We start from the raw sequence: 15,874 nt of genomic DNA on the forward strand, positions 1-15,874 counted from the left end.
AGACGCTGTGGAAGACGAGGAGGGAATCGCATCATCCGTCACGGTCACGGTCACCGGCTCAAGACTGGACGTGGATTGAGTAAAAGTGTCGTTGACGATCACGCCGAATTGGCATTGGACCTCTGCGAAATATTAGTTGATGTTCTTCCAGTTAGTTCAATAAGGTGCCAAAAGCGTACCCCTGTACACGACCAGATTAACGTCGGTACAATCCTTGGGACCGCCCGCCGCTGTGAACGTTGCGTACACACTTGAGCCGTTGATCTGACAGAATCCAGCCTGGCCCCCGTGGAACAAGGAGTTGACCCATACAAGCGTGCCGTTCACCACATCAAATCGTGTAGTAATTGAGCCCCTCGTGTAATTCGCAACATCGATGTATGGTACTCCTGGGTCAACCGAGAGCGGTTCACCCTCAGTCCGAAGTGCCCCACTGCTTCGGACGAATAGCCTGGCGTTTGAGCAGCTATTGGGATGGGGGAGCTCATCATTGCCTATGAATCCCGCTGTTGAATTGCCGGCCTCAGCAGTTTGCCGTCGAACAAGCCTGGCTGGTCCTTGTGACGATGTCGCCTCCTCCGTTATTGTGATCGTTGGTGCCAACGCAGGGGGAAGCTCCGATCTGACACTCAAAATGACCCGAGACTCAACTGATGGCGAAAGTGTCTCAGTGAAAGTAGAGCTCGTCTCAGCCAGACTTGCTGCGTCCGTTACTAACTCTGAGGGAGTAGCAACGACCGGAAGGCTTGAGTTGAGGAAGCTCCCCTGTGAGCTTATACTTGGCCCAGGAGGTATATCGATCGAACTCGTTTGTGAAGTTGACAACATTGCAATTGTAGGTGAGGGTGAATCCAAGGCGCTCCTGCTCACGCCAACAGCCAGCGAAGTTGTGCCCGCCGTAGGATCTGCACCAGGTACACCGATTGGAAGACCTCCTGTCGCGGTTTGACTAGTTTCCGACCGGACTGAACCTTCAACACTTTTCTGCGAAGTGACATCTTCTGGCTGACTCGTATCGGTCGGCGTTGATATGAGGCTTGTCCCAGTAACCGAATGGAAAGATGGAAGATTAACAATACTAGATCCGTCATTCCGTGCAGTGGAAGATCCAGCCGTCGAAGTTGGGATCGCAGAAGGTGTGCCCGTTGCTGTTCCTCCACCTGAAATTCGCGTGGCTGAAGGCAATTCTGCGACCTCTGATGCACCACTTTCAGTGGACAAAGATGAGTTGGAACCTGTTGGGCCGAATGCTGTATTGCTGAGGGAGGCTGGGGGTGGAAATGGCAGGGAAACAGGTGGTGGGAGCGACAGGGAAACAGATTCTGGTGGTAGAAGTGAGCTCGAAACCACTATCGCTGAGGGGAATCTTGCTGAAGCGGATACATCGCTACTAGGGGTGACGGCTAATCCCAAGCTCGAAGTTGGAGTGTCTGAAAGGAAGCCGGTGGGGGTGAATACATCACTGCCAGTGTTGATGGCTGATCCTGAGCTGGAATCTGGAATTTCTGAAAGGAAGTCTGTCGAAGCGGATGAGCGACCGCGAGTAGAGGTCAATGCTGGGTTGGTAAGTCTTGATGTATCCAATCCAGATGCTGACCCATTAGCATCAGAAGGGCCAGTTGAATCGGGGAGAGTGCCCTGTAGGGTGTTGGACCGTGTAGGGAAGTCGGTAGTACTGGTCAACAGGCCGGATGTGTTCCCAGCCTCCGCTGTTTGAGTAGAGGAAAAAGAAAGACTACTGGCGCCACCAACAGACGATAAACCTGGCGAGCCGTCGAAGCTGCTTGGTGGAAGTGGGATGGCGACTGGATATGTGATGCCTTCCCAGAGTCCCTGGGGTGGAAGACTCGATATTGACTCAACCGGCACAGTTATCGTCGTAACTTGAATGTATGTGTAGCATATTGATTGGCTTTCGAAATTGGCTTCATATCTTTCGTAGAGCTCCTTTAGGCCGGGGTTATGATCGGTTTTAACAGCGTGACAGACGCAGTATGATGCTATAAATGTGACAAAGGTGCAGCTGCTGAGGATTGGGCGCATTGTATTGCCTGACAGCAAAGAGGAGTGTCCAGAGAATGGAGGTGAGCGAGAGAAAGTTGCGGATGGACAAACCAAGGCCCTCCTGTTGGGCGAGTATAGAATATTCAGCTCCGTACCAGGCCTATGGAGCAAAATGTTACAGCCCAAGTCTAATATCTAGAAGCCACCATTGCTCTGCCAGGTAGAAGTATTTGATATTATTGCCAGCTTGCTCCAAAATCACAGACATTTGCACCACCATATGATGATGCACATTGCAACGCCACTTCGGTCAATATGATCATTTCAACCCCCACATCTGCAATTAATCCCTTGCTTGTTGGAAACGCAGGTCGACACTGACAGCCAAGCGGTGGTTGGAATGAGCACGAATGAATACTTCCGGAACGGAATGGCTTCCGACATCGAAAGTGTAGGCACGGAAGTCGGCATACTCGTACAGGTCGAGTTATCCTATGTCTGTTCCGTCTGGCGCTATAAAATAAGAACCGTAAAGATAGTCGCGCGGCGCATAGGACCTTGGCAATTTGGTTGCTAGCGTCGAACAATCCAAAAGTTCCACCCGCATGGTGGTTCACATTGCCATATCATCCCATTCCAGCACGGCAGCCACAACATGTGAGACATTCTTCTCGAACCGTTCGGAATTTGCCAGGGCTTGGCAAGTTCAATATTACTTCGCGAGAAACCCCATAAGAATTTCACGAGAACGGCCAGAACGCTGAGACAGCATGAGTTCGTCTGGATGCTCTCGGGCAACGCATTCTGCCTTTAGAAATAGATCACCAAGTTCCGCTGTCAAAACATGAATCTCGCGTGTATTGTAGACAGTCGGGCCGCTTTCATAGAATACCCTGTTCGGGCAATACAAGCATACAATTGGATGTCAGATAATTTATATGAGAGCTATTTGCGTATCCATCAGTCAGGAAGAAACTTCCTGGAGCTTGCTTTTAGCACTTTGTCATTGCTGTTTCGTACTCGTCCAGTGAACGTTGGTGGGTCCATGATGTGCTTCAATCTGATGCTTCACTTTTCTTTCGTCATTACGTTGGCGCTGAAAGTTCGAGCTCAAGAGGTTTATTATATCACGTCAGCGTTTACTGAATGTTTTCGGGTTGTCTCAGCCTCTGATACATTGTTTCCTGACTCAGCAAAACAATCAGCGAATCCAACTATAATGTTGGTGTCTGAACCTAACGAAATTGGCCCATCGAACCTAGCATATCCTCCTTTATCGCCAGCGGATCCTGAAAATCCGGAGGGACCGCAGTCACCTGGCGTTGTGGCATATAGTATGCCGCCATGCGCAGTTTGCGATTGTCCAACCTGCACCACTACCAGCGTGTTCACGACAACGTTCCCGGACTTCGGCCCCAATGGCCCATCGGAAAGGCCCTACACTATCACAGAGACCTACGTCGGGATGTCGTCTCTACCGTACTTCCCTACACCTACACCGATACCCTACGGTTTCACAACAGCAATTGAGACTTGTACAGAAGGTGGAGCACAGCCTATCACCGGGACTGTAGTAACACCTAAGACTGGTAAATCATGGGGGCAAGACATGGCAGTAGCCACTGGAGGTCTCAAGACCCGGCCCTCCGATGCGCCTTCATCTCCAGAATCGGGTGCAGATTTGCCACCAGACATGTCAGAAGCCACTGATGGTCTCGGGACTCAGTCACCTGGTGCACATCATCCAAAATCAGATTCAGATTTGTTACCAGATGCATTGAAAGCCACTGATAGTCTCAGTTTCCCGCCATCTGGTGCACCTCCTCCAAAATCGGGCCCGGACTTGCCCACGGGGGTAATTACCACATTTAATAACGTCGGAGCTGTTGAAACTACTTTTTCCACAAGAACGGAGCATATCACGGGGAAAACCCAGGCTGGAGGCCAGTATTCGGAGGGTTGGGATGGCGAGGTCAGAACATCGGAGCCTTCTGCGAGGCCCACGTCGTACATTCAAGTCAGCGCTGCCGAATCATCGTGGCAGGATTGCTTATCATCATATTGTGTGGTCATATTGGCATTCTGGGTGGTAGTCCTAGTTTGATAAGAATCCAGCGACTTGACCAAGTTTCGCAAAAAGAAAGAGAACGGATATCGCACTGGAAAAAACGGAGGGTACACCCGTATACCCTCCACCCATACACCCAGCACCTATACACCTAGCACCAATACACCCAAAACCTATACACCCAATATCCATACACCTAATACCCACATACCCAACACCCATACACCCACACACCCACACACTTAATATCTATATAAATTAGGTGTATTGGTGTTAGTTCTGTGAATTGGTTGTGTGAATTGGGGGTGGGTGTTGGTGCTGGGAATGTACGGGTGTACCCTCTGTTTTCGTGTGTGTAAATATCCAGTCTTAATGGAAAAGGATCAAACACGCGCCTGTTAAGATATGATTGATTAAATTAGAGTGTCAGGCTCCTCCAGGAGGACTTGACGGAGGAGTTAGTCAAACATATCTACACGGCGACGACAAGGATGACGGTTCACATACGTCAGACCCTAATACGCAGAGATGTTGTCGCAGATGCCGGAGAATCTACGCTTATAAGGAAAGGAAGGATGTCACCTGAAAGCAATACAAGCTATAGGCCCCTAAATGGACTTTTGCCCCTGAAATGGACATAATTCTCGTATTATTGCACACCCAAGTGGACCGGGGTGAAAGCGAAACCCAAGGCCAGGTATATTATGCGTACAAAAGTCCCCAAGTTCCATGAAATATATTCATTACTCATCACAATTACAGCATGAAAGCCATGACACCGACGACAACCGTCAGGCCGGCGCCAACAACACCCCGTGCAGCGCCAGCAGTCACCACCGTGTTTTGAGGCGCAGGGACGCCGGCGCCGGTTGGCTTGACCGTCGCCAGGCTGAAGGTCTTCGTCGCGGTGCTGTTGCCGAAGCCGTGGCTGGGTCCGGGGCCGGCGTTGTTGACAGGCGGCGGCGCGTAGCCCTCGTTGCCAGCGGTCGGGACCGACACGACAGGGCGGGTGATGGTGCTGTGCAGTTTTGTCGTGACAGTGGAGGTAGTAGTCCCCTCCTCGGTCTCCTCGGGCGGGCTGGGGTAGGATCCCTCACCACCGGCCGGCGTAGAAGGGCTGGGGTGGGAGGCCTCTCCGCCGGCTGGGGTTGGCGGGTTGGGGCTGCTTCCTTCGTTCTGGGCAGGGCTGGAAGGGCTGGGGCCGGAGCCGGCAGGCTTTGTCTCGGAGGGAGTCGAGCCGCCGCCGCCACCGTTCTCAGCGGGCGGGGTGGGAACAATGTGGCCACCTTCGGTGACGGGGCAGACGGTCGTCGAGATGGCGATGATTTGCGTGGTCACCGAGCCAATCTTGCCGGGGCAGTCGGTCACGGCCGGGGCACACGACGTGACTGTGTAGACCGTGGTGCTGTAGATGGTGCTCGTGGTCAGATGCTCGCCGCCAGGAATGGGCCCAGCAGATGTGGAAGTGATTGGCACGACAGTGGCGGTGACAGTCTCATCATCACCTGGAGTCGGCACAAGGACATCAGTTGAGGTGACTGGAATGATGGACGTGGTGACGTGTGGAGTACCCGGGCAGTCTGTCACGGTTGGAGCGCAGGAGGTGACGGTCAGGACAGTCGTTGAGTAGAACGTCTCGGTTGTGTGCCCGCCGTTACCTGGGCCGGTCGGCTCAGTTGCCACCGTGGTCGATGTAATTGGGGTGGTAGGTGATTCAATTGTCTCTGACGTGGAGCTCGGCCCGTGGGATGTCCAGGTGGTGTTAGACCATGATGTGTGAGGAGGTCTGGTCGACAGATGAACGCTGCTGCTGGTTATAGTGGTAGGGGCAGTCTGCGCCTCTGAGGTGCTTGTCGCAGTGGTCCATGTGATGTTGCTCCAGCTCGCAGTAGAGCTGAGGCTGACGCTTTCTGTATCAGATGTCACGGGAGGCGCCTCTGTGCTTGTAACCTCTGAGGTGGAGGCGCTCTCGGAGCTTGACGTCGTCAGAGTTGTGGCAGAGTACGTGCTGTTCTGAGAGGTATAGGAGCTGCTAGCATCCGAGGTAGAGGCGCTCTCAGCGCTTGACGTTGTCAGAGTTGTCGCAGAGTATGTGCTGGTCTCTGAGGTATAGGAGCTGCTAGCGTCCGAGGTCGTGGAAAGTGCTGTAGACGACTCAATAGAGGCGCTCGAGCTTGAGAGGGCAGTCGTCTCAGAGGCAGACGTCACCACTGAGCTGCTGCTTGAAGGCTGCGGGCAGACGCCACCCTTGTTGTAGAAAGTGTTGCCAGAGCTCGCGCCCGCAACGACGTTGCCCTCCACAGCATAGTTGTAGAGAGCACAAGCAGGGGTGGAGAGAACACCGAAGCTGAGACAGGCTTCGTTAGCATCACAGAGAGCGAGGCAGCCGCTGTAGGTTGCTGAAACCGCGTCGGCGTAGAAACCTGTACCGAGAAAGGCAGTCAGTGTCGAGCTTTCCTCTCAGTCGTTCCACTTCCGGAGTACTTACCGATGTTGGTGCCATCCTTGTCCCAGCCAGAAAGCCCAGTGCACGTTGGTGTGGAGGCGGGCGCTGTCGACGATGTGATAGTGACTGGTGGGACCGTAGACAGGCTTGTGGTCGCGGCGGTCGAAGAAGCAATCGTTGATGTTGAGACCGTGCTTGTCGGGACTGGGCACGCCTTGCATCCGCATTTCATGGACTCGTACAGGGCTTGGTTATAAGAAGCGCCGTCGATGGTGTTCTGAGACGCGAACCATTGATCCCAAACCATGACACCGCCGAACATTGGATAGTCGCCGTACTTGCAGAGATAAGTACTAGCGACAGAAGCATCCACATAACCGCTGCCGGCAGCAGCTGGACTGCCCGGAAGACCGATATGGAGCTTGGCATCCTTGCTTGGGGTATTGGCGAGGTACTTCTCCCAATCGGCATAGTTGAAGCCTGGGTTTGGGGTGCCATCTGCGTTCAAGAGACTGCAAAGCTCGTTGTTGTAGAACTGAATCCACAGGCGGTCAAACTGCACATTCTGAAGCAGGTATGTCATGGTTTGCCACTTAGCCTCGAGCGGGCACTGGGGAGCGGCGGTGATGATATCGTTTCGTCCAGACACAACAATCAGTGCTCTCAAGGTGTCGATCATGGCCGCGTAGCCTTCATCACCAGCTGCAAGTGGGTTAGCATATGGTCCAAGTCCGTCAGTTTTCAATCCAGAAATCACATACAAGAGGAGGACTCGAGGTCAAAGTCGAAGCCATCAACGGCATTGTGCTTGTCTCCGTCGTCGAAAGGCCTGGGCTTGCCTGCCCAAGCTTCAGTGTACGGGCCGAAGGCGCCCCAGACGAATTCGGCAAAGGCGACTCCGTTCTCAGGGCTGGACACCGTATAGTTGCTGGAGACGCCATATTCACCGCCGATGGAGAGGAGGACCTTCTTTCCAAGGCCTTGACAGACTGCAATGCCCGGGGTGAGAGAGGGGCATGTGGATAGCAGCTCGGATGTGTGTCCGTCGGCACTGTACTTTTCTGCCCAACAGTGCGCACCAAAGTTTGTGCCGGGGTATTCAGTAGGGCCTCCGTTCTCTGGTGAGATGTTGACGAAGCCCAGAGTAATGTAGTCAACGGAAGGATCCTGACAAGCCGTGGCCAGGTCTCCGTTGCCCTGTTGTCCCCAATACACATTGACACTGCTGGAAGTTGCCAGCACGGGGACTGCCGCAAGAGCAGCCACAGCAATGGATTCGCGGAGATACATTATTTGTATTAGGGGTGGTATTATGGTAAATATCGAATGAATGTAGTGGCGCAAGCCGGAAAAGAGTGTGTAGTCGCTGTGGTCAACGAAAGGACGCAAAGAAACCTTTGCTGGCTGAGAGAGCTCGCCGTCGTTTGGGACCTTGACAAGACGATGAGGCGGAGAGGCAAGAGAAAGAGCAAAGGGGAGGGACGCAGGCAACGCAAAGCGTTGGTGTGCCTACCTACATATTGGTTTCCTCATTTTGCCCAAAGCAGACGGGGTGCCCATCCTCCAAGAGCGTGAGCACGGCACGATGGTTGCTGCGGCACAGCAACATGACCCAACCCTAGGCTGTCGCCAACATGGGCCCCATCTTCTTGCAGCAGCTCGAGCATCAGCCAATTTCCCTGGTCAGTGCTCCGACGCGGTTGGATCAAGATGGCATGGGCCAGGGATGCAGGAAATCAATCGGTAGCCCGGATCAGTGGTTCAGGAGATGAGCCTGACTGGTAGCCTGGCAGGACTCGCTAGAGAACGAGCGAACTGGTCGTGATGCCAGGAACAGGTATAGCGGCATCGCTAGGAACGAGATAGTGTCCAGGCTGAAGGGGGTGGAGATATTCGACGATTGGTTGTACCAAGCACTAGGGGTGTAGTCAGAGGCTAGGCTGTGGCGGCTCGAGTGAGAACCCGCAGGTGGGACCAATGATGGGACCAATCATCCGGGACTGAAGGATTCAGCATAGCATGACGGATGATATTGCATCGGGCCAAGCTGCCGCGGAGCCGTCTCGTTGCCAATGCATGCGCTGAGGCCTGAGGGACTTTTGACGGGCAGTGGCACGAGAGGCTCAAATAAGGCTGGCCGGGTCCCTGTCATGTCAACAAGTGTCAGTGATCATCGCTGACTTGGTTGACGTGCAAAGCATACCTTTTCTGCAGCCTCATCAGACTCCTGGGCAGGTCAGTCTGATATTCTCCTTGCATGGCCTGATGAGTCAGAGAAATGCAGAAGAGGTGCGTTTTTTGGACCCGCAGAATCCCTGGTGGCGTTCCGTTGAGGGGATTCTTATTAGGCCGTTAGTTGATTCCTGTTTGCCGCCTACGGGTTCCGTGCCACGATTGTGCGTGGAGCTTGTCCCAATTCAGCAGCCCGGTCGTGGTCTGCATTGAAGGAGTGCACCGGCGATTGGGGCTCGGCCCTTTGTTGCAAAAGCCACCCGACTGCCGGGGAAGTGATACGAAACAGCGGTGCTTGCCGTGTATTTCCAAAGCGCTCCCATGCTTGACGTCATGGCACCCTCTTATCGATGAAGGAAATCAAAAGCCATGATGTCTTGTTCTGACAAACGGCGAGAGGGTCAGCAGGCCGTAGGAGACGTGGACGGAATTCGCGAGTAGAGTACCAGAGAATGACGGTCGTGGGCTGCAGACAAGCTTTGGAAGGGATGAGCGATGGTTCCAGACCATCAGGTACCCAGGCACAACCAAAATTGAGTTCGAGCTGCTGATCCTTCCCCGGGTTCCTGAATCCTGTCACAAGAGATCGAGGGCAGGGGATCGAAGTCAGGGGCAGCTTTTCTCGGGGTTTAAGTCCAGATCAGGACGGGATCTGCTGCGGCTGATTGGTCCCCTTATGTCAGCAGCCCAACGACATGTTGGCTCTGAGAGTGTTTGACTTTGTATCCGGACAATTAATGATTAGGACCAGATGGCAGTCATCCAGGTTGCCCCAAAGTCAGCGGGTCGACCGTCACGATCCCTTCGCTGACGAATTCGACTGCCCGCGTGGCTGGCTTCGCTGGCTTTCATTCTCTTGTTGCCTTGAGTTGCCATCTCTAAGGGCCACTCAGCCAAGAGGGACCTCGGAACTCTCAGTCAGAACAAAAGCCCAATTACTAATATTCATCCCCCAAAAAACAAACCCAGTAGTCCTATGCCCGTCGTCAGCGCTGTCCTAATTCTGGATAAATAGCCTGGCTCAAAGCTCAAAGGGCAGCACAATGTCTCCTTGTCCTCCTGTACAGGTGGAGTGTCCTTGGACGACAATGCCTATTGTCCCATCTCGCACGTTGCTGTCCGAGACTGGCCTTCAGTTACCTTATATCCAGCCCGTCACCTGTGTAATTACGCTCCCAGCGCCTCGGAGGCGATGACTAGCCGCTGGTGGAAGATCGACGATCCTGTGCCGTCTAACAATGTGCCCCTCTCTGTGTCTTTTTTTTTGTCAGTCGCCCAGCTTTGTCGTCGAACAACAGACAACAATAGATTGTGACAATAGCCACCTTTGTCCATTATTCCAATGCCCGATTTTACATTGCAGCCGTAAGTCTTTTTTTAATTCTCTCCGCAGTTGCGCGGTGGAAGAGGCGCAATTGAAAATCCAGCATCACCCACCCAGCACTCGCTCTTCTAACCTGCATCACCAGACACTTGAGAAGCTCCAATAACAGATTGCTTAGCACACATACACAAACACCACATCTACTCCGAACTCTCTGTGACACGATATCTCAACAAAGAGAGAGTACGGTATGAGTAGCTCCGCTTATAAGCGTACGGTGGTGTGTCGTGTTTGTGGGCACGGCAAATTGGAGATTATGGATGCCCAGGGGCAGAAGGTGAGTCGGAACATTTTCCCTTTCAACTCGAATCAAATTGAGCTTCTTGAAGGGACTGAGTGCAGGGCGGGAAAGTGTGACGAATGCACGGAATCTAGGCGCAGCAGGAGGAGCAGACCTTCACCTCTGCTCAGTCCGAGCCTGGCTTCTCCTCGGCCACGAAAGGTCACTAGAGACCGCGGCTTGAGCGTGTGGGTCCCAGGAGCCCACAGGAGCCCGACAGGTAGGTACCTTAGTCCACCTCCGCGTACACCGACGCCGCTCTCACGCTGTGAGCATCATGGAAGGGTAGATACAAGGCATGTTGACATGACATGCGACAGATGCACGGTCATCTTCCTTGAGGAAAGCACGGTCCCGCCCAGATCCGACCTGGTGAAGGGCCATTCTGTTCCGGCGTATTGCTCGACGTCCTATGCCTTCGCTGCCGAAGGCAAGTGCTCCTGCCGGCCCCTGCACAACGTCTTCTGTTCCCCTTGTAAGGCAAGGGCTCAGATCTCGTCGGAGACAGCGGGCCACACCGGGAGCACTTGGGATTGGGTTTGAGCCTGCAGGTCCTAATCTGGTGGCCCAGGTGAGTGGTAGGTAAGTTTCCATGCCTGCTGGTTTTGCATGGAATTCGGTGCAGGTCATAGACTCGTGGTTGCGTTCACTAGCAATCATTCATTTAAATATATGTGCTTGCACAACTAGTACTGACGTATTGTCATTTTCACAAAGTAAGCTCCAATCAAAAGGTCCTAAGAAACGACAACTATCGTGATCAACAAAGCTCGTGTCCTGCTGCACCAGTGCCTTTGACTAGACCCTGAAGGTTGGGATGTCTCCGCTCTTGAGCCCGACTACGAACCGGCGCTCATGAAATCGCTCGTGTGGGTTTCGTAGTTACAGTTTACCTAACACCAGGCCTGGTGCATGACAAGGAGAATATGGTACCACATCCCCAGTATGCTCTTACACGGGGCATCTGAGAAATATTCTCATGGACGAAGGCATCTTTGATGCATCGACAGTTGGTTGCCCGTGGGTCCCGAACAAGATCGTGAAATTTAGGGGACCAATGCAAACGAGTGGATTGGTACGACAGCACGCTATTGACTGCAGGCTTGTGTGGCTGGGTACCCCACTCCAGGAAGCTTAGAGAATCAGGTAGCCGGTACTTGATCGGGACGCTGAATTCCGCCCCCCCTGGTAAAGAAGATATAATAATTTTTCCAGGAACGGTTAGCGGTCCTACAATCAAGCCATCGGCGCCTTAGCAGGAACAATAAATATATTATAGAATTTTATTACGCGCTTGCTTAATGCTATCTATGCATTATGTACATCTTAAAGCATAGCAGCGCTATATGCGCTTCCTTGCTTAATTAATAAATTAAATATATAATTTTATATATTTAATTTACTAATTAAATAAGGAAGCATATATAACGCTGCTATAACTTTAAATATTAATAAATAAAGTATATATATTATTTTAATATTTAAACTATATATAATAAAATACTAATTAATTACTTATATTTACTGCCCTTATTATATTTAACTTAATTATATTTAAATTTTATAATAATAGCCTTTTTATAAAAAGTTAATATAACTTATAAGCTCTTTTTATAATTATAAATTTTATTAATATTATTATATTTAATAATTAAAATAATCTTTAAAAGTTTATTACTTATTATATTTATAAAAATAGCTTTAATATATATTATTAATATAAGCAATAATTAAAAAATTATAATAAAAGATTTATTATTTATTATATATATAGCTTTATTAATTATAATTAAAAAAATAATAATATTATAAGAAAGTATAATTATATATAATTAGTAATAATATTAAAGGGTAATAATAAAATATAGCATTTTAAGTTAATTTATAATAATTATAAGGGCTATATCTTTAATAAGCAAGATATACTTAACTTATTATATAATTATTAGCTAATTTATATACTTAATATTATAAAATAAATTTACTTTCTTACTTATTTTTAAAAGCTATCTTATAATAATATTGCTATAATAATTTAAAATAAAATTAAAAGATTATATAACCTTAATAATATTATATATATATATTAAAAAAAGTTAAAGAAATATAATATATTAAGTTTATTATTATATAATTCTTTATTATTAAACTTAAGCAAAAATAAAACGTTAATAATATAATTATTAAGATTAATTATAAAATACTTAATAATAAAATATTATAATTAAAAAGGATACTTTAAATATATAAGTAATGCTTAAAGCAATAAAAAGCCAACCTAAAAGTTTTATTTATTAATAATACTTATAAGGTTAATTAATTTAATATACTTCTTTATTAAATTACTAATATAATATCCATTAATACTAATTATAGTATAGCATTTTATTTACTTAATAGGGAGTGAAAAGACTTATTTTAATGGGTTTTTAAGCAATTCTTTATTATAATTAAAGCTAATAAAATTAAACGCTTATTTATTATATTAAATAACTTTAATAAAGCATTTAAGAATGCGCTTTTAAGTATATATATTAAAAAGAAATAAATAATTATATAATAGCTTTACTAATAATATATTATAAAGAATATTATCTATAATATAAAGAAAAAATAGCAAGCTTCCCTAAACGGTATATTCTTTAATAATATTAATAGCAGCTAAAGTAATTATCTTTTATATAAAAATAACTTATTAACTAAAATAAAGATAGCTTTAATAAGCAGCTTTATTATATTAAAAGAAGCTAAGCTTACTATTATTATAAAGAATATATAATTAAAAAGTATAGCATTTTAACTCTTAAGCAATAATAATAAGGAAACTTAATATAAAGAATTAAAAAATGCAAAGCTATAAAAGATTACCTAGTTAAAGCCACCCCTTAACTAAACATAAATATAAAATGCTAATAATATCTTATATATATAGCAAGATTTTTATTATGCTAAGTTTAAAAAAAAGTTATATTTAATATAGCATGCTATATACATTAAGTTTAAGAATAAAAAGCCTATATTAAAGTACCTTTATAATATATATTTCTTATATATATATAAGTTTTGCAAGTAAGCAATTAATTAAAATTATAATTATAATTTATAAGCTATATTTTATATAAAAAGTTTATATATAACTTTTAAAAAGTATCTTTATAATTATTTTACCAACCTTATATAGCTTTATAATATAATAAGCAAAATACTTAAATAATAAAGAAATACCTTTAAAACAAAGCTTATAATAAAGAAGATTAAATTTTATAAAGCATTGCAAAATATTAGCCTTTTTATAAAAATTTAATATTTAATAATATATAAGGCGCTTAACCTCCTTAAAAGATAATATAAGCTAATAAAAAAAATGCATAATAAAAAAATACCTTAATTAAAATATATTAATAAGTTTAGCAAACAATATAAATTATTATATTATTATATTATTATTAAAATAAAGAATAAAGTAAGTTATTATATAGCTAAGCGCCTAGCTAATAAATTAAATATATATTTTAATATATTTAGTTTACTAGCTAAGTATTAAACCATATAACATATTATTAATACATCTTACCCTCCCAAGAACTTATACTTAACCTTTCCTATTTTCATAATTACTAATATATTTGCCTTAACAACCCTTTATTTAATAAAAAAATTAAAAATTACTTTATACTTAACCTATAAACTATACTTAACAAGCATACTTAAAAGTATAACGCTTAGCTATTAAGGCCTTAAGCTAAGATTTTGCAAATATAAATAATAATACCTAATAAATCTATAAGTATAAAATAAAACTCCTTGCATAATAAATTATTAAAGAAAAAGCAAAGGGTTAATAAATAATTAGTAGCCTTATAATAAATACTGCTTATAAAATAAAATAAAAAATAAAAAATGCAAGAAATAAAAAATTAATAATTAAAGAATTATATATATATATTTAAGCTATTATTAAGCAAGGTATAATTATTATAATTATCCTTTAATATTTATTAATAGCCTATTTATTAAATAAATATTTACTTTATTATATTAATAATAATACCACCGCCCTTAAATTAAAGTATGCTATAGGCACAGTTTTAATTTTAACTTTATCCTTCCTTATTACTATAGCTATAAGGCTACTTTAATATATAATTGCTATTATCATTATTATCGCTATTAAGCTAAATAATAAATTAAGCATTAAGAATAATTTATAGCTTAATGCCATTTTAATTAAGGTAGCAAATAATATAAAATATAATAATAAAGCAAAGATTTAAGTTTTTATAATATAGCAAAAAGTATAATAATAATAAGAGTAAAGCTTATATATAAATTAAGATAATAAATAATTAACTTTACTTATATATTATACTTTCCTATATAATTAATTTATATTATAACCTTTATATTAATAAATAGCTAAATAGTATAATAATAATACTTTTAAGTAATTTAACCTTTAATTTAAAGCGCTTTAGTGCTTTTTTTCTCCTATAAACCTAAAAGTCTTAGGTTTAACCCCTAGTTTAGCTAAATTTTTTTAATACTTTTAAGCACTCCTTCTTTTTATTATATAAAAGGGAGGAAGCAAGTTAATAAAAAAATATAAATATTTAAATAATATTATTATAAAATATTAATTTTAATATATTATATCTTTATTAAAAAAAATTATATATATAATATAATTTGTATTTTTAAATAAATAAGGCTTAATAATTTTAATAATATAGTTAATATTTTAATTAAATATTAACTTATAATAAGAGCAGCTAATTTATTACTTAATTAATTAGGCACAAGCCTATTAATGCCCATTTAATTATAATCATAATGCATTAACTTTAGCACGTTATAACTTTACTATAAAAAATGCTAAATGTAATATAATTTTTACTCTTAAATGCTTTAAAGTTAGAGAATTAAGTTATATAATTTATTTTTTAATTAACTTTTATTTTATTATTATAATAAATAGTTTATAATGCAGTTATTATTAATATACAATTTATATAACCTTGCCTTAAGGCAAGGTTGGCTTAGTATATTTAATTAATAAATTAAATACCTTAAAATATATATTTAATTTATTAATTAAATACATAAGGTAAATTAGCAATTAACTCCCGCTATATTATTATAATATGCTATAAAAACATATATATATAATAATAAATTAAACCCCTTAACTTTTTAAGTTAATTTATTATTATAAAAGTAATACTTTAATAATTTAAGTTATTTTTATAATATAAAAGTAACTTATTACATTATTTTGCTAAGAAATCTAGCTATTTAATCTCCTTAATTTTAAATTAAAGGTTGCAGCCTTATATATTGCATTTTATATATTTAAGGGCAATATTATTTATTTCCTATATAAATAACCTTAATATATAAATTAAATATTATATTTATTTTATAATGAAACTTTTATAACTTTATTTTATAAGCTTATGCTTT

General features: G+C 43.4%; 1 protein-coding gene across 1 annotated transcript; it reads right to left on the reverse strand.

Annotated features, from left to right (window-relative positions):
- Window positions 1-4,828: 4,828 nt before the first annotated feature.
- On the reverse strand, window positions 4,829-7,808 carry INS49_001889 (uncharacterized protein; the record flags this gene model as incomplete). Its single annotated transcript, XM_043162708.1, has 3 exons — window positions 4,829-6,495; window positions 6,561-7,220; window positions 7,280-7,808. The coding sequence occupies 3 exons, from the start codon at window positions 7,806-7,808 to the stop codon at window positions 4,829-4,831; spliced, it is 2,856 nt and encodes a 951-aa protein (XP_043031214.1).
- Between the last annotated feature and the right edge of the window lie 8,066 nt (window positions 7,809-15,874).

Source organism: Diaporthe citri (assembly GCF_014595645.1).
Source record: "Diaporthe citri strain NFHF-8-4 chromosome Unknown scaffold_1, whole genome shotgun sequence".
Lineage (NCBI taxonomy): Eukaryota > Fungi > Ascomycota > Sordariomycetes > Diaporthales > Diaporthaceae > Diaporthe > Diaporthe citri.